The sequence below is a fragment of the Siphateles boraxobius genome, unplaced genomic scaffold (assembly GCF_051911475.1).
Source record: "Siphateles boraxobius isolate OS27281-9 unplaced genomic scaffold, OSU_SipBor_1 55, whole genome shotgun sequence".
NCBI lineage: Eukaryota > Metazoa > Chordata > Actinopteri > Cypriniformes > Leuciscidae > Siphateles > Siphateles boraxobius.
This window is the reverse complement of record NW_027509181.1, coordinates 8,750,023-8,772,213: the sequence shown is the minus strand read 5'-3', so window position 1 is coordinate 8,772,213 and position 22,191 is coordinate 8,750,023. Positions and strand designations below refer to the sequence as shown.

Genomic DNA, 22,191 nt, shown 5'->3' with positions numbered 1-22,191 from the left:
TTGTCTGGTCATGTGAGGATGCCAGCGGATGTCGTCATTGTGTGGCCTTTGTGAGGAGTAGTTTCTATCTATCTATCTATCTATCTATCTATCTATCTATCTATCTATCTATCTATCTATCTATCTATCTATCTATCTATCTATCTATCTATCTATCTATCTATCTATCTCAATGTCAATGAATGTCACATTTATTTATATAGCACATTTCCAAGGCCAAGGCCTACCAAAGTACTTCACAGTAAAATACACAATGATATTAGTCACAGACTGATACAGTAAAAAAACACAATAAAATAACAAATGCAAAAGATAAAGGTACACATAGAATATAACATTCATCAAGGCAGCTCCCCTGTGCCAAAAGCTACTTCAAACAAATGAGTCTTCAGCAATGATGTAAAAGTGGACAGGCTACTAGCAGTGAGTTCCAGAGAGTGGGAGCTAGGGATGCTAACCGATGACCGTTTGACCGATGGTTGACCGTCTCAACGTTAACCGATCAAAGTTGTCGGTAGTCGGTTAAAAAAAGGTGATCTCTAAATTATGCTATTATAGACAGTGGACTAAACGCTACTACAGTTAGCCATCTCATTCCAAGATATTTTTGTGTGAAGTGAACAAATCCCTCACACTCAATTTTTCATTACTAGCCTCCTTGTAGCTACTTAAAAAAACAATAAAAACATTTGGCGCGAGGTCACAGCGTTTGGGTTTGCGCGCTCACAAGGTTTGCGAAAAGTAAAGGCTACAGGCTGGCTAAAACACTGGAGGTTAGAGCCAGGGCAGACGACAGGATGGGAAGCGTGCAAAGAAACGTAGTGTGTGGGACCATTTCACCTAAAAGAATGACACAGTAAGTTGCAACTTGTGTGATACAGTGCTTAAATACAGTAGTAATACTGTAGAAATAGCCTACATTACATCTACATTTCAGTGGTAACAGATAAGGTGATGATGATCATCATCTTTCTTTATTATTGTTAGCACTAACGTTACCTCAAACTAAAGCGGAGTCTCTTCGGAGCTGTCATTTTCTTAAAAAAGCCGCTGCAATGTTTCAAATGAGCTTCTAACGCTAGACTAACGGCTTTATTTTCAACGCGATCACCTTGTACCCAAACCATTTCAAAACTAAGGAGCCATTTGTCCTCCGATTACATACAAGCTCCTCGGCGCCGCGTTTGCGGGACTCTTCTTTCGCGCTGTAGGGGATTTTAAAAAAGTGATGTGAGTGGAAGCGCGGCGCCGGGGCAGTGTGTTTGTGTGTGTGTGAGCGGGAGGCAGAGAGAGATGCGACATAGTTGCGAAATTGCAGGCGCGGCTTGAAATGGCTGTTATTTCAAATAGCGTGGCATATTTTAAACTAATCGGTTAACCGGTTCCAACCGGCTAATGAGGCTCGGTGGTCGGTCAAGAACATTTTAGTTTTCGCCATCCCTAGTGGGAGCTGCCACTGAAAAAGCTTGATCACCACTGGATCTCCGTTTCGATCTAGGAACCTCCAGGACCATGAGACTGGCTGAACGAAGGTCTCTGGAGGGCCTATGCATCCATCTATCCATCTATCCATCTATCTATCTATCTATCTATCTATCTATCTATCTATCTATACTGCTGCCAAAAAAGGTCTACATCGCTTCAAGCCACAAAAACTTCAAGTCAACTTCCGGGCAAGGCTTTGTCAAACCAATATTCAAAGCTTGACTTGATGAACTTTCTCTACTTATATTTGGAGGTGTCAGAAGGTCTGAAATCTTTGTGATGTCTACCACTTACAGTGAAAATGTGAGCGTCACATTCACAGAACAGACGGATTCCTACTACCACAATAGAAAATAATCTATAATACGCTGACATCCGGTCTAAGAATGATGTCACCTTTTGGAAATGTGACAGACAGTGTGAACGGCATAGTTTCCCCTTTTCTAATGGAAGCTGAGGACGAGATTACCCAACTGAGACAAACCCCATCTCTCTCTCTCTCTCTCTCTCTCTCTCTCTCTCTCTCTCTCTCTCTCTCTCTCTCTCTCTCTCCACGCTCTGAAATTTCAATCCAGCGCTGACCTGCGGTCAGTCACTGAGTCCAGCTGATGACATAATCCGGGCTCCTCCTATGGGAGTGCGCTATAGGCTTGTAAAACAAACACTAAAGCTACTCTAAGCCAATAGCGTGCACTTTAGGCTCAGGGTAGGTTGAAGACGGGTCAGTGCGCTGGAGCTGGACCGAAGACCATGTCCACTAGCCTTGGCTACTGTATTACTCAAACCTGCTGCTCCTGCTTGAAGGAGTCCAAAAGAGGACGACGTTTGTCCAGCTGGTATGTGCAGTGGTTTCTGTCCTTGTGTTTAATCTCCTGTAGGCTTAGGCTTTCGCATCACCAGTGGTTTTTGTAGTCTGTTCTGAACAAATATTACCCGGAGCGGATGAAAGCCAGAGAGAGTATCTGTGCTCATTAGTGAAACAGATGCAATGACCTTGTGACTGATAAATAATGAGTCTACGTTAATGAAACGCTTCAATGCTTCATCCTTGGAATAATTCTGCTATTCTTTTCCCAGAAATGTAATTATTGATTTCTTTGTGGATTAGTGATGTGTCTCCAAAAGGAGAGGGCAGTTTATTTTAGGACCATTAAAGGGGCAATAGAGGATGTTATTGGTGCAAGTATAATGGAAATATGGAGGGATTTGTATGGATTTGTTGTATAGGTATAAGCTTCTTAATTTAAGTTACATGAGTAAGCACCATAACAACCGAGTAACCACACTAACTCCAATCATGGACAGAGATTTCAATAGCACTTTTTTGGCAGAAGGATGATCCCCCGTGCTTACATATCACCCCATTCAAATGTCCTTACAAGGAGAAAAGACCAAATTTTGCATTCCTAGTGTATAGCAACTGAGGCTTTGCTGAACCTAGTTTCCTGTGCATGATTCTAGATGACAAGTTATTAGTGCTGCTTGAGTTGTCATTCACTAATTCAAGCCATTGTGTTATTATATATGCTGTAAATGTATACAGTACCAGTCAAAAGTTTAGACACATTTGACTGCATTTGTTTCTTGAGATATTTATGACTATTTAGATAAGCATGACTATTTATGCTTAAATGTTTCGTTTTGTATACAAATGTCAATTCTGCAAAATGTGTAATAATAATGTAATAATTGTGTAATAATAATAATACTTCTATTTAATACTGTTATTCAATATATAATTTTTTTAACATGAATAAATAATATACTATTATTCAAAATAGTAATAATGAAGAATTAGAATTGTGTCCAAACTTTTGACCGGTACTGTACAGCATTTTATGCCATCTGTGAGTTTTTGGCATGCTCAGAAAGATGTGCTGTTTGTCCATTAAACCTGAGATTACTCACTTTCCCCCCACAGAGAATCTAAATTGTGAACAGTTTGGCATTTTGATCCTCTTAAGGTTTTTTAGGTGTAATTTGAGTTACAGCACGCTACACTGTGTCCTTGCATTAATTTTGTTGGATACATGTCCTTGATGATATTATTAAATGCGACATTGCTTCTTGGTAAAATCTCATAACAAGGTTACGTCAGTGGTGGAATTATTTGTGCCTTAAAGTATGCATTTTCAAAGCTTTTTATTTGTCTCACAAAACATGTCAATAGCCGGTAATATTTTACCGAATGTAATAATAATAATTAACGACAATAAACAAATACAATTATTTATTTTACATAAAAATAAGCTTAGTTTTTGTGATATTTAATGTGTTTTTTTTATTTAGTAAAGAAAAAATAATACTGTCATTATAGAAATGCAATTTTTTTTATCTTGAGTTGTAAATTATTTACAGTAGCCTACTGTTCAAAAGACATTAAAGTTAAAGGAGTTAAAGAAAAAGCCACATCTGACACTCCTCAAATAAGAGGAACAAATTAGAACGAAAATAATATTTTTTATGAAGTTTAAAGGGATAGTTCACCCAAAAATGACAATTTTGTCATCATTTACGCACCCTCATGTTGTTCTAAACCTGTATGAGTTTCATTCTTCTGTTGAACAGAAAATAAGATATTTTAAATAATGTTGGTTATCAAACAGTTGATGGTAAAAAAAATCCTCAAAAAGAAATATCCTAAAAATCTTTTAGTTCTAAGTGGTCCTAAAAGTCTTTTTCCCTTTGACAATTATTCATGTCAAAAACTGTCGTGCTGCTCAAAGTTATCTTAAAAGGTTAGTTCACCCAAAAATGAAAATTCTGTCATCATTTACTCACCCTCATGTTGTTCCAACCCCATAAGACTTTCGTTCATCTTCGGAAAACAAATGAAGATCTCTTTCATGAAATTTGACAGCTTTCTGACTCTCCATTGACAATCTATGCAACTACCACTTCGACGCTTCAAAAAGTTCATAAACAGATCGAAAAACGTATCCATATGAATTGAGCGGTTTAGTCAAAAATGTTCTGAAGAGACTCAATCACTTTATATGATGAATAAATTTAATATAGGCTTTACATCACATATCAACATTGAATAAACTTCTGAACATAAACAGAAGCTCAACCGAACCTGCTTGACTTGCGAGAACAAACCTCATTGGTCCTTGCAGAAGCTCAAATGTGTTGCGAAACACGAGAATGAAACTCATTGGTCCTTGCGGAAGCTCAAACATGCTGCATAACACAAGAACAAACCTCATTGGTCCTTGCAGGAGCTCTATTGGCTGCGAAACACGAGAATGAAAGTCATTGGTCCTTGCAGGAGCTCAAACGTGCTGCGAAACACGAGAATGAAACTCATTGGTCCTTGCAGAAGCTCAAAAGTGCTGCGAAACACGAGAATGAAACTAATTGGTCCTTGCAGGAGCTCAAACGTGCTGCGAAACACGAGAAAGAAAGTCATTGGTCCTTGCAGGAGCTCAAACGTGCTGCGAAACACGAGAAGGAAACTCATTGGTCCTTGCAGAAGCTCATACATGCTGCATAACACAAGAACAAACCTCATTGGCCCTTGCAGAAGCTCAAAAGTGCTGCGAAACATGAGAATGAAAGCCATTGGTCCTTGCAGGAGCTCAAACGTGCTGCGAAACACGAGAATGAAACTCATTGGTCCTTGCGAAAGCTCAAACGTGCTGCAAAACAAGAGAATGAAACTCATTGGTCCTTGCAGACGCTCAAACGTGCTGCGTAACACAATAATAAACCTCATTGGTCCTTGCAGAAGCTCAAATGTGCTGTGAAACAAGAGAATGAAACTCATTGGTCCTTGCAGAAGCTCAAACGTGCTGCGAAACAAGAGAATGAAACTCATTGGTCCTTGCAGAAGCTCAAACGTGCTGCAAAACAAGAGAATGAAACTCATTGGTTCTTGCAGAAGCTCAAACGTGCTGCAAAACAAGAGAATGAAACTCATTGGTTCTTGCAGAAGCTCAAACGTGCTGCAAAACAAGAGAATGAAACTCATTGGTTCTTGCAGACGCTCAAACGTGCTGCGAAACACGAGAATGCAACTCATTGGTTATTGCGAGTCAAGAGAAACATGCTTGAGCTTCTGTTTACTACAACTGATGTGTGAGTTGATGAATAAATCATTCATTTATTATTCAATTATATTCAATTATATGTGAATAAAACCCTAAATTCAATCTGTTCATCATATAAAGCAATTGTGTTTTTTCAGAAAATTTTAACTAAACCGCTCAATTCATATGGATTCGTTTTACGATCTTTTTATTAACTTTTTGAAGTGTCAAGGGTGTCAGATGCTTAGCTATCAATGGAGGGACAGAAAGCTCTCAGATTTCATCAAAAATATCTTCATTTGTGTTCCAAAGATGAACAAAAGTCTTACGGGTTTGGAACAACATGAGGATGAGTAATTAATGACAGAAATGTCAAGTTTGGCTGAACTATCCCTGTAAGTATATGGTATAAATTCCTTTGAAGTTTGTGGTTTAATGTCCCGCCGTGTATTGGTGAGAGCTTAATGTGTTAATGAATATAAATGACTTTATTGTGTTATTGTAGCTGTGTGGGTGGGTAAAGAGAGCTGAGCTGCTCTACATTAACATCTCACAGCTATACTGGAAAATGAACAAACCAATAAACCCTATTCTCTTGTCTCTCAGACCCTCTGGTTGTGAACCGGAATTGTGAATTCCTTGTGAACTGAAACTAACAAGTAACAAGTTTTTGCCTTTTCGTTTTGTAGTTGAAAGCATCAAAGTGCTCCACGAGTAATTCTCAGCTGAGATAATACTGTAGCAGTAGCGGGTGTCACAGCGCTCCTCCCTAACGTAGGCGAGCTCTTGTTATCTCGAGTCTTTGTACTGAGAACGCATAGTGCGGGCGAGAGATAAAATAGAGAAGTGATTCAGCGCTGGGAGCTACACTAAGGGTCTGCCTATGAATCATTCATTCAGAAGCTCTCTGGTGGTTGAGAATAGCTCACTCATCCATAACGCTCCATCTGAAGAGACACAGGAGTCCGTCTCCCTTATGGTGCCTTCATCTCTCTTTCTACGCTGTGTGTTTGCACACCGGTTTTAGCTGACTGGGCAGGTAATGTGTCTGCGTTCTGCTCCCACAGCCATTCTCTGTCTTTTTCTCTCTCCTTCTTTTAAGTTCATTCATTCGCGTCTCCCTATAGAGCTGGAGTGAATGAACAGGGCCACCTTGGCGCCAGGGTTTAGGGTTAGTGTTTGAATAGATAAACCTCTTCAATTCATACGGCTAGTTTACTGTACCAGACTAATTTTTAGGGCCTAAAATAGGCCACTTTTTTTTCCAACAATTGGTCAGTGAAATAATGCGCTGAGCATTCAGGAAATTGTCAAAGTTAAATTTGGGAGGTCAAACATTATTGAGTATAATCGAGGATATCGATTATAGAGGTTTGTACTTTTTTTTTTTTTTGCAACCCTGTTACCGAATGTATTATTCATTGAAGTTATTGGCAATTGACAAACTTGTATTTCCCATAAAACTACTTACATGAAACTTACATAATTATTTGATCATTTTATCTAATAGTAACTGTGATGACAGGGTTGAATGTTGACCTTGCTGAATACGGTCAACGGCGAGTTTCTACCATTCTGTAGAAAGAGTCCAAATGATGTCACTTCCTGGGTGTCACAATTTAAAAAAAATTTACATTTATTGTAATCGAAAAAATTCATGCAGTTACAGGATTGAATGCAAAAGTGTGGGACTTCAAAACAATCATTTATTTGATAAGTATAGGGTAAATAATTGTACTACAATATAAATGTAATATAATATAACAAAATTATGATATTGTTGTATGCTTTAATTGTCGGGTTGAGGTTAGAAGTACTTTGGAGGTTGGACATGCTAAAATCACTGTATTAAGGAGGGGATGCAGACATTTGTTATGTTTAAAAGTAGGTCATTTTAATGCTAAGTTAATCTGATGTTAGGTATTAATTTATCAAACAACTCTAATAGTTTACACAACAAAAGCATTGTTTTTGTGCCTAATGGTTTTAAAAATGTCATCAAGAAAACTATTTTTCTTGATGTATGGCAACATATAGTGTCAGGTTAGTTACCTTCTGTGTGTTTTTTATGTGTTCATAGATTGGTAGGGAGATCATTTATAGAAATCAAAAAAGAAATGATCTCTAGTAATTTGTGATAGTTATATTTATTTATATATTTTATAATCACATATTTTTGCCAGAAATATCTATGTAAATTTGTCATTATAGGGTGTAACAGTTCTGAAATGTCCGATATTTATTTTTTCATAGAACAATTTCAAGTGAAATATGAAAATGGTATTAAACATACATTATTAATTATTTTATTAATATTTTAGCAGATTAAGTTGCTAGTTCGACATTTAACATGGGAGTAAACAGTAAATCTGTGCTTGCTTTTTTCTTGCAATATGTCAGCATAATATCCAATATACATAGATGTTATATATAATATTGGTTTGCACTTTATTTTAGTGTGCACTGTGCACTAATGTGTACTTATAGCGTACTTACCTTGGAAACTACATGGGTTACGGTTAGGTTTATTACCCAGTTATTATAATTACTATAAGTACTGTAAGTATTTGTGGAACAGGGCTGTAAATTAAATTGCTATCGAATATTGAAAAGAATTTTTTAATATGCCGTAATTAACGTGTTTCGTGACATTGTTTGTTGGTAATTTTTCCTATCTGTGGACTGAAGAGGCTAGAGACTGAATGCTAATTTTCATTTAGGGCTGCAAGCTGTTTCGATCGGTTTTCTTCTGATTTATTTCAGACTTGAAAGAGAAATGATTTGAGGTGGGCTTGAGTGCAGTGTGTTGATTATGTGATAAAAAGCAACACATGAAAAGATGGTGATTGCAATTTGTAGTAAATTTGGAAGCATGAATCAACCGGTACAATTGCAAATCCAGTCAAGCAGTAAATGATTAAAACAACAAAAACATACTTACTTAACCCTAGGGTCTAAGCGTCAGTGATTTCTGACAGACTTTCAATTTTTTTGTGGCAGACAATAAATCAGATACATTGCTACATTGAAGGAGAGACCGGAACCAAATGCAGAATTTAAATTGGGCTCTTTTTTAATTTACCACCTATCAACCAACTAGAATCTAGTTGAATGTTATTCCCCACCTACTGAATCATACTTCGATTTCACAACTTCCATTGAAATAACACACATTTCTAATAAAAGCCCTTCGCCGCTTTGGCCTGCGGCACATCCTGCAAGTCAATAGTGGCAGTGTTTGCTATTAGTATGGTAAAGTTCAGTATTGACCTGGATGAAGGTCGGACTGGGAATTTCCTCTTGAAAAAATCTTAGTGTTAACATGTTTGACCTTTGCTGTACATTAATCTGTAGTCACTGCTAGAATCCCACATTTCATAAAACTTTATTCCAAATCTCTTCAAGACTCTATGACTTTACAAGCAGTGTTTTCTTTCCTGTGTCTATATCAACAATGCCTTGCTGCTTCACCTGTGAAAAAAAATTATCGTAGTTTTAATTGTAAACGACTGTAAAAATGCTACAGTAAAAACCTGCTAATTGGTTAAAAGTAAGTTCCTTTACTACACTCAAAAAAATAATTCATTGGATGAACTCAATTAAGTTGTGGGCAGGATTTCCATCCAATAAATATATGTAGCCCCAACTCAAACTGAGTACATCCATTCAACAGAATGTAAATTAGTTAACCTAACTCATTTGTGTCAAATAGATGCAAAAGAATATAAATGAGTGACTTGATTAACTTATTTCTATCAAATACTTATTACTAACCAGACTGACTTTATTTCTGTCAGATGTCTACAAAAGTTTTATTGAAAATTAACAGGGGTTTATAACTATGTTTTCCATTTAAAGTTACCATAACAGTGATTAGTGTTTCCATTAGTTGGGCTCTTAACTGTTATTATATATATTGTCTTTTTAGGCTGCTGTGACAGTGTGTTTGTTAAACACATTTGGAGCAGCAAAGTAAGCTAAAGTGAAATGAGATCAGCTGATGATGGTTACCTGTTGATGGTTTTATAATCATTATGAAACAGAATGATTTACTGAGGTTTTTATAATCTAACCATTATGTTTTCACGTTTTTTTTCACAACACATACCTTGTGTTACTGCAGCATGAGATCAAGGAATATTATAACACTAAGTTTGAAGACTTTAACGAACATGAGCACAAAAAGTCTGTTTCTGATGACACACACAGACATCAACAATCAGCGTATGAATCTCAACAATGGTGACAATCAAAAGTACTTTGCTGCAATGCATGCTGGGTACCACCATAGTACAAAACTCCCAGCATGCATTGCAACATGAATAAATTATGCAGCTGAACTGTCCTATAATTTTGTTTGATTCTAAATATTTGCTTTTATTTTTTGCTGTTGAGTTTGTTGTGAATTAGTAGCTTTTCAGAGATGTTCTGAATGAATCTGTTTATCTAAATATTTGTGATTGTCACCATTGTTGAGATTCATACGCTGATTGTTGATGTCTGTGTGTGTCATCAGAAACTGATTTTTTGTGCTCATGTTCGTTAAAGTTTTCAAACTTATTGTTATAATAATGCTTGATCTCATGCTGCAGTAACAAGGTTTGTTGTGAAAAAAACATAATTGTTAGATTAAAATACCTCAGTGAATCAGTCTGGTTCATGATGATTATAAAACCATCAACCATTAACCATCATCAGCTGATCTCATTTCACTTTAGCTTTCTTTGCTGCTCCAAATGTGTTTAACAAACACACTGTCACAGCAGCAAAAAAGACAATAGATATAATAAGAGTTAAGAGCCCAACTAATGGAATCATTGATCACTGTTATGGTGACTTCAAATGGAAAACATAGAGTTAAACCCCTGTTAATTCTCAATAAAACATTTGTGGACGCCTGACAGAAATAAAGTCATTCTGGTTAGTGATAAGTATTTGTTAAAAATAAGCTAGCCTCTCTCGTTTATATTCTTTTGCATCTATTTATTACAAATGAGTTAGGCTAACTGATTTAAATTCTGTTGAATGGATGTACTCAGATTGAGTTGGGGCTACATATATTTATTGGATGGAAATCCTGCCCACAACTTAATTGAGTTCATCCAATGAATATTTTTTTTGAGTGGAGCTATTAATAATTTTTTAGTTAAACCAATTAAATATATTTACACATATGATCTTAAATAGATTTATTTAAATAAAGCAAATTAGATTTAAATGTGTCACCTCTAAGAAGGGCTTGAATCATTTTTTTGAGTGTACATACAGTGAAAAACGAATAGATCGCATTGGACATTGTAATCTTACTGTAAAATACGGTTAATGTACAAATTCTGCTTTGAAAAAGACATCTTATAATATATACAGTGAAAAAACTAATTGACATTCCCAGAATTCTCTGTGTGACAATTCACATTTAATGTGTTTTCATTTAAATAACTGTTTTTACATCAGTTAAGTACATTAGGGTTTTATTCTACTCCTGTTTTTAACATAAATTAATTTAGAGTCATGCGAGTTACCATGATGGTGTTTTGCATTTGTGTGCATTACACTATATAGATTATGATTAGTATTTACCTCAGCTTATGGAAAAGTTTCTTGTGATGAATTTAGATTTGTCAAATGGCTTTCTCTTTGCCATCTGTATTTTAAAGTGGTTGTCAATACTTTATAAAGACTTAAGTAAAAGATTCAAGTAATTTAATATATTAACATTATTTGACTTAGTAAAAAATATACGTTTTTTAATGTAAATTCGAGGTCAATCTGTAAATCTTAAAATATTGCTAGTTCTGGCAACCACAGATTCAGTTTTTTGTTGTACATTTCACAGATTTGTTTACAGTGTAGCCAGAGGATCATTTGAGCTTTTGATTGTACAGAAATTTGCATACACCCCTGAATGCAAGATGAGTCACCAATGTTTTTGTTTTAAATATGTATATGGTGAAAGATCATTTTCTCCACTTTCAGGTTGACAAAATAAGTAAAATAGTTATCTGTTTTTTCTCCAAATATCTCTATCTGTCTTGTTGTGTCTCTCAGGAAATAAGTCCCTGGACAGTGGCATTGCTGAGATGGAGGAACTTCCAGTTCCCCAGAACATCAAAATCAGCAACATCACATGCGACTCCTTTAAGATCTGCTGGGATATGGACTCCAGGTCCAAGGAACGCATCACACACTACTTCATCGACCTCAACAAGAAAGAAAACAAGAACGCTAACAAGTTCAAACACAAGGTGCATGTCTGCAGACACTTTATATTTACCTGTCCCTTCACAGCCTGGCCTGTTGTATGCAAAAGCTGATCTTCAACGTGTGTTTGCAGAAAGAGAACGGCAAGAACATGACTGTCCAGTCTCACTCATTATCTGTCTTCTCTAGGACGTCCCAACTAAACTGGTAGCAAAAGCAGTTCCTCTGCCCATGACAGTGCGAGGTCACTGGTTTCTGAGTCCACGCACTGAGTACACTGTGGCTGTTCAGACCGCGTCCAAACAGGGCGATGGAGACTACGCCGTGTCGGAGTGGAGCGAGATCATTGAATTCTGTACAGCCGGTGAGATGCACATTAAAACACGCTTTCCCAAATGGGCTTTCATGAGTTGATGAAAAGCTACCCAGACAGCAACATAGGCCTCGTTTACACTGTCAGTGAAATGTGACCCAATTCTGATTTTTTTGCTCATATGTGACACAGATCGGATGTGTTCCATGTCAGTGTAAACAGGAAAAAAACACATGCATTCGGATATTTCGAAATCAGTTTCAGGCCTCGTTCATATGTGGAAAATAAATCAGATATAAATCAGATATATGCCAATGCGACTGTCATGTACACAGACAGATTGGATTTTCTGAGGCTTTAGGCTATGTCTCCACGGTTTAATGACGAGAGTAACACTGACACGCATCTGCAAAGGGACGGATGGTGTAGTCGTAAGAGAGGAATGTGGACACACGTTGCCACAACATATCAAAGGTTAGCTTGCTCATCCTAAAATTTCGGACCCACTGCTCCTCGTTAAAGCGCGCCACGATCTCATGAAAGTGCGTATCTATAGCACAAATTTTATTTCTCGTGCCATTTACGCCTAGCATAGTTTTTGCGTGCATATGATACGCAGTTTTCGTGTGCATATATGCACATTATGGTGTGTAATACGCACACACTCCACACCCCTAATCCTACCCAAGGGGTTTACAGTGCATATCATGCATCCAAACACTATTTTTGGCATATAAATGGCATGAGAAATAAAATTTGTGGTATACTGTAGATAGTATTAGATACACACTTTCATGAGATTATGTTGTATGTTCCCACCAGTCCTGAGATCTCTCTCGCACACAATAACTGAAGCACATGCGCAGGCTGCAATGATGGCTCTTTTCATCCTCTTCAGCCTCAAAATCATGATGATGTTTGGTGAACTCAAACATATTTCGTCCATCTGTGCAAGAACCCCCTTTAAGCATGCGCAATGTTTCAGATAGTATGTCAAGTGTAAACGCATGAATCGGATATGGATCACAATTGAAAGAACGTGTAAACGAACGGTCAAAAAATTCAGATATAGGCAACAAATCAGACTTGGGCATCAAGACCTGCAGTGTAAATGAGGCCAAAGTGTCGGCCCAGATCCGGGCCACATCTGGTACATGCGGATTCAACGCATTCAACGTGGGCCAGATCTGGGCCGACACTATGTTGCTGTCTGGGTAATAATTAATTATATTGAATGTAAAATTAAAATAAATAATGAATACATCCAGGCATAAAACCTCTGGTAAATGGCAGTGCAGATAGTTCCTCTGTGGTGACCCCTAACAGCCAACAGAGAGAGAGAGAATTGAACAGCACATTAACCGTGATATAGCTTAGGGGGCACCAGTAGCGTAGCCAGATTCCTGATTGCTTAAAATACAAAAGGAATTGTTGATTTGTTACTCTAATTGATAGATTGACCAATGCTGCGCGGTAAAATGCAAAGGCCGTTTTCAAACGTATTGGTTTGGTAGTTGGTAAATAGAACGTATTGGTTTGGTTTGGTAAATAGAAAACAAAAAGGATGTTGCTTTCTGCTCTCCCGGGTTTCTTTCCGTGAAGTTTCTTGAGTGCGTCACAAAAAAACAATCAAAACCCAGCATAAAGGCTACTACTTGTCGCACAGTTTTTGCTTTGTTTTGTTCATCTGAATTTAATTTGAATATATTTCACTTATATTTATTCCTTATATATATATATTATTCCGTTTTTCTCCATTTACAGTTGAGCTTCATGTGCGTGATGTGACGATGTAATCCTCACGTTCTGTTGTTTAAGCTGCTATTTGCGCATGTAAAACTGATGTTGGTATTTATAATGGGTTACAGACATTTATACATTCTAATTTAATTTAATTGAACATAATTTTTTATCAATTAACAGTTAATGATTGGTTAATGTTGGTTGTCAGGACCAGACCTGCGCAGAAGTGAGCAAGGAGTAAAGCTGCGAAATCAATGCCCTGCCCTCACTTTTACTGAATGCACTGTCCCAGAACCTGGATTTTTTTTTTAAGTGACCTATGTCTGCTCCGTTCTGCTCCAATTTTGATGCCTGTTGATTGCTGTACGACAAGAGGCTTGTTAAAATAAAGTAAATACAATCTCCTCAGTCCTCCGAAGATCCCGAAGTCCGTTGGTGCTTCAGTGACTACTTCGCTCAGAGAACCTGTCAATCATGAAATCACAGCACGGATTTTATAGCATCAAATAACTAACTAAAAACAAACTTATTTTAAAAACAAACACTTGAAATTACATCAGCGTGATAAAAACTACAGTAAATGACAGAAATTATCTTTGAAAAAAAGATATGTGAAGTGTAATTTAATTGCTAAGTTGGTCTCACGTCCCATTGAATAACACAGGGAGGCGGGGTTTATGACCTATACTAGGACTATACTATACTACCGGTCACCGGGGGGCGAACAAGACGCTTTGGCTTCACGTTTCAGGGCTTGTGCGGCACGCTTGGTACATCATTGTCGTGTAAATGCACCCTTAGTGTGATTATCAAACAATTAATTAAACAACTGTATAGTAGGGCTGTGTGATTAATCAAAATCGTATTAAAATCGCAATGTGAGCATGCACAAAACCGCAGAAAGCACAATTTTCCCGCATCAGAGTGCAATCTGAATACAGCACGCCTAAATCTAGCGAGAGAACAGAGCAGGTTTACTGTTCCGACATGGAAGAAAACACAGATCTAAGCAGAACGCCTCAGTGTTTCGATGGTGCCTGAGGGGCTCGATGTTTACATATTTGGGGGAGATAAGCCCATGAATGGCATATTAATATTAGTCAATGAATAATAAAATACGTTAAGAGAATGTTTTTATTTTATTTTTTATATTACATACTTCACCTTTAAATCATTGTTGATATGGCCTCTACAAACTCATTTAAGCTGTTATTGGTTAATATTGACAATTCCAATACATTTTATTATTGTTTTTTGTACCTACAGATTATTCCACTGTTCATCTCACACAGTTGATGGAGAAAGCTGAGGTCATCGCCGGCAGAATGCTGCGGTTCTCAGTCTTTTATCGAAACCAGAACAAGGATTATTTTGACCATGCAAGGTGTGTGCTTCTACCGGGGTAACAATACTATTACTAAAGAAACAGTCATGTGTATTTCGTTCTAAACCTTCCTTCCTGACTTACTTTCTTCTGTGGAACACAAAAGATTAATATCCTGGCTGCTCTTTTCCATAAAATGAAAATGGACTAGGTCTGTAAAGTTTGAAAAGACAAATAAAAAGCATAATTAAATTAAAATTGTTATTCATTGAAAATTTTCCCCTTAACCAGAGCTCTGTAAAATATACAGCTTCAGGTTTGATGTCAGTGATGTGTGTTCATGAGACGTGAGAATAAATGGCATTTGGCTTCATTGGTATCAGACCATTCCCTATTCACTTTTATTAATAAAAATAGGGGCATATATATTATTCAAAATGACCCTTTGAAGAAAGTCACACGAGTGTGAGTAAATGATGAAGGAATTTTCATTTCATATGAATATTCATTTTCACTATAATAAAAAATCCCAAAATCATGAAATATTTTTTTAATTAAAAACTTAGTTCCCTTACGAAGGGAACTCAACGATGCGTCCATCGACGCCATGGGAACGCCCCCAGCGTGACTGCGTCTGAAGCATCTATGTCAACTAGTCCAATGGAAAGAATGAGCGTCACGGGCGGGTGACGTCATGACCAGGATATGATAAAAGCACATCCGGTGCAAACCGGCATTAGCTTCTGTTGCCTCAGCAAGCGATCTGTGTCAAACTGTCTGTTATATTTACTGTTGTCTGTCTGATATATATATTTATGGAAACTAAACATTGCACAAACTCTGTGTTCTCCCTGCTCGCGCTATTTAACGAGTAGGGACACACACGAGCTTTGTGTGATGGGTTTGGGAGTAGAGCATGCGGTATCAGCCTCCGAGGGGGCTGATTGCCAACATTGTGAGAAGCTTTCGCTTCGCATGCTCCGCTCCCGCCTGTCACTTTTCGAGGAAAGTGGCCGGGCTCGCAATTCTCAGGGTGACAGGTCCCGCGTCTGCCGAGGCAGCGCGGAGAATGCATTCCTGTGGATCGCGAAAAGGATCTCTTTACGGGGTTGGAGACGGGTCCGCGGATCTTATCTCCTCCCATTCCACGAGGGATCCAGTGCTCTCTCGCCGGTCTCGGAAGCCCGCGCTGCGGTCTCTTCCGCCCGGGGAGAGAGAGAAATCAATGCTTCAGTGCTCTACCTCCGAGGAGGTAGATGTGCTGGGCATTGAAAGTGAAACAATCATGGGGGAAGTGAATTTGCCATCTCTTTCCCCAGCGTATGAGAAATATATATAGCCTATATATATATATGATAGTTTATATATTATATATAAAATAAAGTGAATATATATAAAAAATATATATAAAAATAATAAGCTGGTGGAAGTGTTTACTAAGGCTGTAGATAAAATATTTATGGCCAGCAGAAATAAGGGGGCACTCGTCCTAAAAATAAAATAGATTAAACGAGTTTCCTTCCCTCTGTTTTTCCACCTCCATCACGGGGCCTTCCATTTTTCCCGATCTGCACAGCGAGCTGTCTAGATCATGGAAAAAGCCTTACTCCTCTTGTCTTTTAGCCCCCACATTCATGTATATTCAGATATTTGGGGGTTAAGAGGGTATGGCTATGGGGCAATACCCCGGGTAGAACAGACGCTTGCGAGCTATCTGTCTCCCGGTTCAGTATTGTACCTGAAGGCGTCGGCTTCTCTCACTAAACCATTAAAGAAAACTATTTTTTAATCTAGTGGGAAAAGCATATATGGCAGTGGGTCTAGCATGGGCCTGCTTGCACACCATAGCAGTGCTACAAGCATATCAGGCTGACCTGCTGCGGTATTTGGACAGAAGTGAGGGAGTTTGGCCCGATGGGGTTTGAGAACTCCGTCAGGCCACAGATTTATCTCTCAGGGATGGCAGCCCTTGTGGTCACTGAGAGACACCTCTGGCTCAATTTGATGGGAATCATAGAGAAAGATACAAGATAATCTCTCCCTCGCTATGTCCAACCCCCTGGGGCTGCTGGGCGTGAGCAGCTCCAGCCGTCTAGTTTCTCATACACAACACAGCAGCCAAAGCCTTCAAAGCAGAAGCCGGATCCGAGGACCGTTCTTCACGCTGAGAAGGCTGCGGCTCAAAAGAAAAAAAGGTCCTGATGTTCACGCATCAGGCCTGTGAGGACAGCCCCGACCGAAGTGGAGCGGTGTACACCTCATTTTACGGTGCCCGTTCCATTTCGGGGTCCTCACGAGACCGTTCTGCCAACCCTGCCACCCTCGGTGCTTCAGGGCGCAGCGGTCTCCAGCGAGTCGCTGATGCTATGCTGCGGCACAGCATCGGTTTCGCGCCCTCTGAGGGGGGCCTCAGAGCGGCCAGTTCAGGTAGTTCCTGCCATTATGTTTCAGGCTCCGGAATTGGCTGTCTCGATAACACCAGAGACCAGCCTCGAGAGGCTGGTTCCCTTAGTAAATTTTCTGGCAGCGTGGAAGCTTCTGCCGAATATTTCTCATTGGGTCCTGCAGATTGTAGAGAAAGGATACAGAATCCAGTTTGGTTCTCGTCCTCCTCGTTACAACGGGGTGCTGCCCACAGTGGTGCATCCCGAGCAGGCTCTGGTAATGGAGCAAGAGGTAAAGGCCCTGTTAGCAAAGGAAGCTATAGAGCAGGTGTACTCACCCGACATTGCGTCGGGTCTTTACAGTCGTTATCTCATTGTTCCAAAAAAGGATGGAGAGCTGCGTCACATACTAGATCTTCGTCTGTTGGAGTGTTTGGTGCTGGAACTCAATTCCAAAATGCTGACACTCAAACAGATCGTGACTCAAATCAGATCCGAGGACTGGTTTGTCACGATAGATCTAAAAGACGCATACTTCCATATCTCCATCCTCCCTCAGCACAGGAGGTTCCTGAGGTTTTCTTTGGGGCAAAGAACACCAGTATCAGGCACTTCCTTTCGGTCTAGCTCTATCACCCCGCACATTCACGAAGCGTGTAGACGCAGCTCTGGCCCCGCCAGGCTGCAGTGCATATGCATTCTGAATTGCATAGATGACTGGCTGATTCTAGCGGAATCAGAACAGTTAGCGGTTCGGCACCGAGGTGTCGTTCTCGCTCCTATGCAGATGTTGGGGTTGAGGCTCAATGCCAAGAAGAGTGTGCTTTCTCCAGTACAGAGAACCACTTTCCTTGGTGTGGTATGGGATTCAGTGACGATGCGGGCCACTCTGTCGCCCGTTCGTGTAGCTGCTATCCTAACAGCCACAAAAGAGCTGAGGCTAGGCCAGTCACGCACTGTAAAACAGTTAGAGAGACTGTTGGGTCTTGTGACAGCAGCGTTCAACGGGATAACTTTTGGCCTGCTGTACATGAGACCTTTACAGTGGTGGCTCAGGACCAGAGGGTTCTCCCCGAGGGGAAACCCACTTCGTATGATCAAGATCACGCGGCGGTGTCTCCGCACCTTGGTTATATGGAGGAAACACTGGTTCTTAACCCAGGGTCCGGTGTTGGGAGCTCTTTGCCATCGAGTTGTGATCTCGACAGATGCTTCCCTCACCGGCTGGGGAGCGGTATTGGATGGCCGCTCAGCTCAGGGCTTGTGGAGGAGTCATCATCTCTCTTGGCACATGAATTGCCTAGAGATGATGGTCGTCTTCAATGCGTTGAGACATCTCCTCCCAGACCTGAGGGGCCATCATGTGTTGTTCTGGAACAGTGACTGTTAGGCCTCAGGGCAGCAGCGTCCAATGTGATACCCTTTGACCTGCTGTACGTGAGACCTTTACAGAGGTGGCTCAGGACCAGAGGGTTCTCCCTGAGGGGAAACCCACTCCTTACGATCAAGATCACGCGGCAGTATCCCCGCGCCTTGGTTATATGGAGGAAACTCTGGTTCTTGACCCACAGACAACACGTTGGTGGCCTCTTATTTTGGTCCCTCAAGAAATTCCGCTGTCTGAGGGCAGTGTATATTCCGGGGGGGGGCCAGAATATTGGAGCAGACACCCTGTCGAGGCAGGGGCTGAGGCCAGGGGACTCCACCCCGAGGCGGTGGAGCAAATATGGGAGTTTTACGGCCAGGCAGAAGTGGATTTGTTCTCGTCTCAGCATTCGACGCACTGTCCACTCTGGTTATCCCTCACTCAACCAGTCCCCTCGGGGCTGGATGCTATGGTGCAGACGTGGCCGAGGCTACGTCTGTACGCATTTCCCTCCGTTGCTCTGCTCCCAGGAGTTCTGGAGTGAATCCGCCAGGATGGAATAAGCCTATTTAGTAGCACCACCCTGGCCGAGCTGAATTTGGTTTGCGGACCTAATTTTTCTCCTCGACGGACCTCCCTTGGAGGTCCCGATCAGGAGAGACCTTCTGTCTCAGGCAGGGGATGCAATATTGCACCCCCGGCAGGGGATTTGGGAACTGTGGGTTTGGCCTCTGAGGGGGCCCAACTCATAGAGAGTGGTCTCTCAACCGAGGTTGTTTAGACCATTCTAAGCTCCAGAGCTCCCGCTACGAGGAAACTATATTCACTATTTCGAGAGTTTTTCACTTCTTGGTGTTACCAGCGTCAGTGGGATCCGGTTAACTGTTCAGTAAACACAGTATTCGAGTTTCTGCAAGAACGCTTTGTATCAGGTCTATGTCCTTCCACGCTTAAGGTATAATATGTGTGGCGGCCATTGCGGCTTTCCACGCCCTGGTGGGTAGTACATTTTTGGGTCGAGACCCCCTGATCACTCGTTTCCTTCGTGGCACTTTGAGGCTGAGGCATGCAACTTGCACTAAGGTGCTGGCTTGGGACCTTGCAATAGTTCTAGAAGGCCTATCTGGGGCTCCCTTCGAGCCCTTAGATTTGGTCTCAGAGAAGTTCCTTTCTTTTAAGACTATTTTCTGCTAGCTATTTCGTCCCTATAAGAGTCAGACCTTCAGGCCCTTTCGGTCCCCACCTGCCTTGAGTGCACCGGGATGGCCAAGGCAATCTTACCCGAAACATGGATATGTTCCAAAGGTGCCTACCATTATTCCGAGGCCTATTGTGCAGCAGGTTTCTGTCCTCCCCCATTTTTCGGACCAGGAAAAGCTGAACCTCTTGTGCCAGTGCGAGCACTGGACACTTATGTTCATCGGACTTCTCTGTCGAGAAAATCCAACCTATTGAGCATATAGATAGTCGAGACTATTCTTCTTGCTTGTGAGTCTTCTGGCCAACCATTTGGTGGTCAGGGCTCATTCCACTAGGAGTATGGCTTCTAAGCGTATTATCTGGAGTTCTCTCCAAGACGTTTGTGATGCGGCGGGCTGGTCCTCACCGCTCACATTCATGAGGTTTTACAGCTTGGACCTGGATGCTGCCCCAGGATCCCAGGTGCTTGGTGCAGTGTGACAACAGGCTGACACTCAGGCATTTGAAAGTCTGGCGCTTTGGGTATTCTCGTTCCCATGGCGTCGATGGACGCATCGTTGAGTTCCCTTCGTAAGGGAACGTCTCAGGTTACTATTGTAACCATAGTTCCCTGAGAACAGGGAACGAGACGATGCGTCACCCTGCCATACTTCCTGCATCCCTGTGATCGGCTTGCTTCGGCAATTTTCGAAGCTAATGCCGGTTTGCACCGGATGTGCTTTTATCATATCCTGGTCATGACGTCACCCGCCCGTGACGCTCATTCTTTCCATTGGACTAGTTGCCATAGATGCTTCAGACGCAGTCACGCTGGGGGCGTTCCCATGGCGTCGATGGACGCATCGTCTCGTTCCCTGTTCTCAGGGAACTATGGTTACAATAGTAACCTGAGACGTTCTCTCTATGTGAATCATCTTTCTTTCTATCTTTGAATTTTCTTTTACGTAACCCCAGTGATTTAAATGTCTTTTGTATTTATCTAATACTGTCCTGTATAGTATAATTTGATGAAAATAACCATTACATCAGTCTTTATAGCAGAAAACTCAATTTGTTCTGTTGAATTTGATGCATCCAAGGTGATATAAGTCTATAATGAGCTTTTCCATGAATAAAATGAATAACATTTTAGATGTAAGAGGCACCTTGGAATCAAATTAAATCCTTCTGAAAAGGCTCATTACAGTCAAAAGTAGTAAACGGGAAGGTTTTTCTTTTCCCTTCAGAAATCGTTTTTTTATATATAAACACTAATTCTGAATGTAACACTTCATCTTACTTCAGTGAGATATACCGTATCCATTGCCTTGCTTATGTAAGTCATTAAATCCAGTTTCACATGCCTGAGTGAAAGTCTATCGATGCTGTGCATGCATAACTCAATTGGTTCTACTTTGAGTTTATTAGATATCAGTATTATAAGTGATATGTTTCACATAGGGGTTCAACCTGTTTATATCACTTCAGCTTTATTTGCCACATTGACAAAGAGCAGGTCTGAACCCTCAGGTGATAGGTGGGAGGAAAAAGCTCTGAGAATTAATCAGAAGACAGTTAAACGATATTTTACAAAAAAGGCTATTTGTTATGGAAGCCTATTTCTGAACAAAAGGATATGTTTAGCTTAATGTTCGAGCTGCTCTTTATCCATAATAAAGTGAATGGCAACTGGGGCTGTCAAGCGCCAAAAAGAAATACATCATACCAATACCATGAAAGTGGCCAAAGAGATGTTCTCTTTTTAAAGTCTTTTGAAGCCAAATGATAGTTTTGCTATTAAATTTCCAGTTTTGCCAGTTTCCATTAAAAAAATGAGCAGTAATGTATGTATTCTCCATCTACCACAGGTTACTGGTTTAAGGTGTGGTCACATTAGCAAAATTTCATGTCCATTGTCTATCGTCAGTTGTGTCGCGGTGAATCCACGTGACCAAATTGAACCTGTTCCGAAATCTGCGTGACGAAATCTTTCGCCCACACGTGAAATTCCCTGTAGTGTGAATTCCTACTGAAATGACTGCAACTGAATCACATTAAATGTGAAGGCACCGCACCGTTAGTCACTGGCAGTAAAGTTTAGTGCAAAAGGCAGGAGAAAATGGTTTATGTAACATCTGATCTCACCTCCAAGAAGGGATTTGTCA

General features: G+C 40.3%; 1 protein-coding gene across 3 annotated transcripts in view; it reads left to right on the top strand.

Annotated features, from left to right (window-relative positions):
- Positions 1 to 22,191, top strand: part of phyhiplb (phytanoyl-CoA 2-hydroxylase interacting protein-like b) — a 41,266-nt gene that overhangs the window by 16,088 nt on the left and 2,987 nt on the right. Inside the window, exons 1-4 of one of the 3 annotated variants that reach the window (XM_077206142.1) lie at positions 2,158 to 2,321; positions 11,565 to 11,761; positions 11,907 to 12,081; positions 15,040 to 15,157. In XM_077206142.1, the coding sequence (XP_077062257.1) occupies positions 11,597 to 11,761; positions 11,907 to 12,081; positions 15,040 to 15,157 (458 nt within the window). In that variant the 5' untranslated portion in view covers positions 2,158 to 2,321; positions 11,565 to 11,596. Of the gene's footprint in view, positions 1 to 2,157; positions 2,322 to 6,320; positions 6,556 to 11,564; positions 11,762 to 11,906; positions 12,082 to 15,039; positions 15,158 to 22,191 lie in introns of those variants that run through there. The other 2 variants (XM_077206143.1, XM_077206140.1) reach the window with 2 other exon arrangements.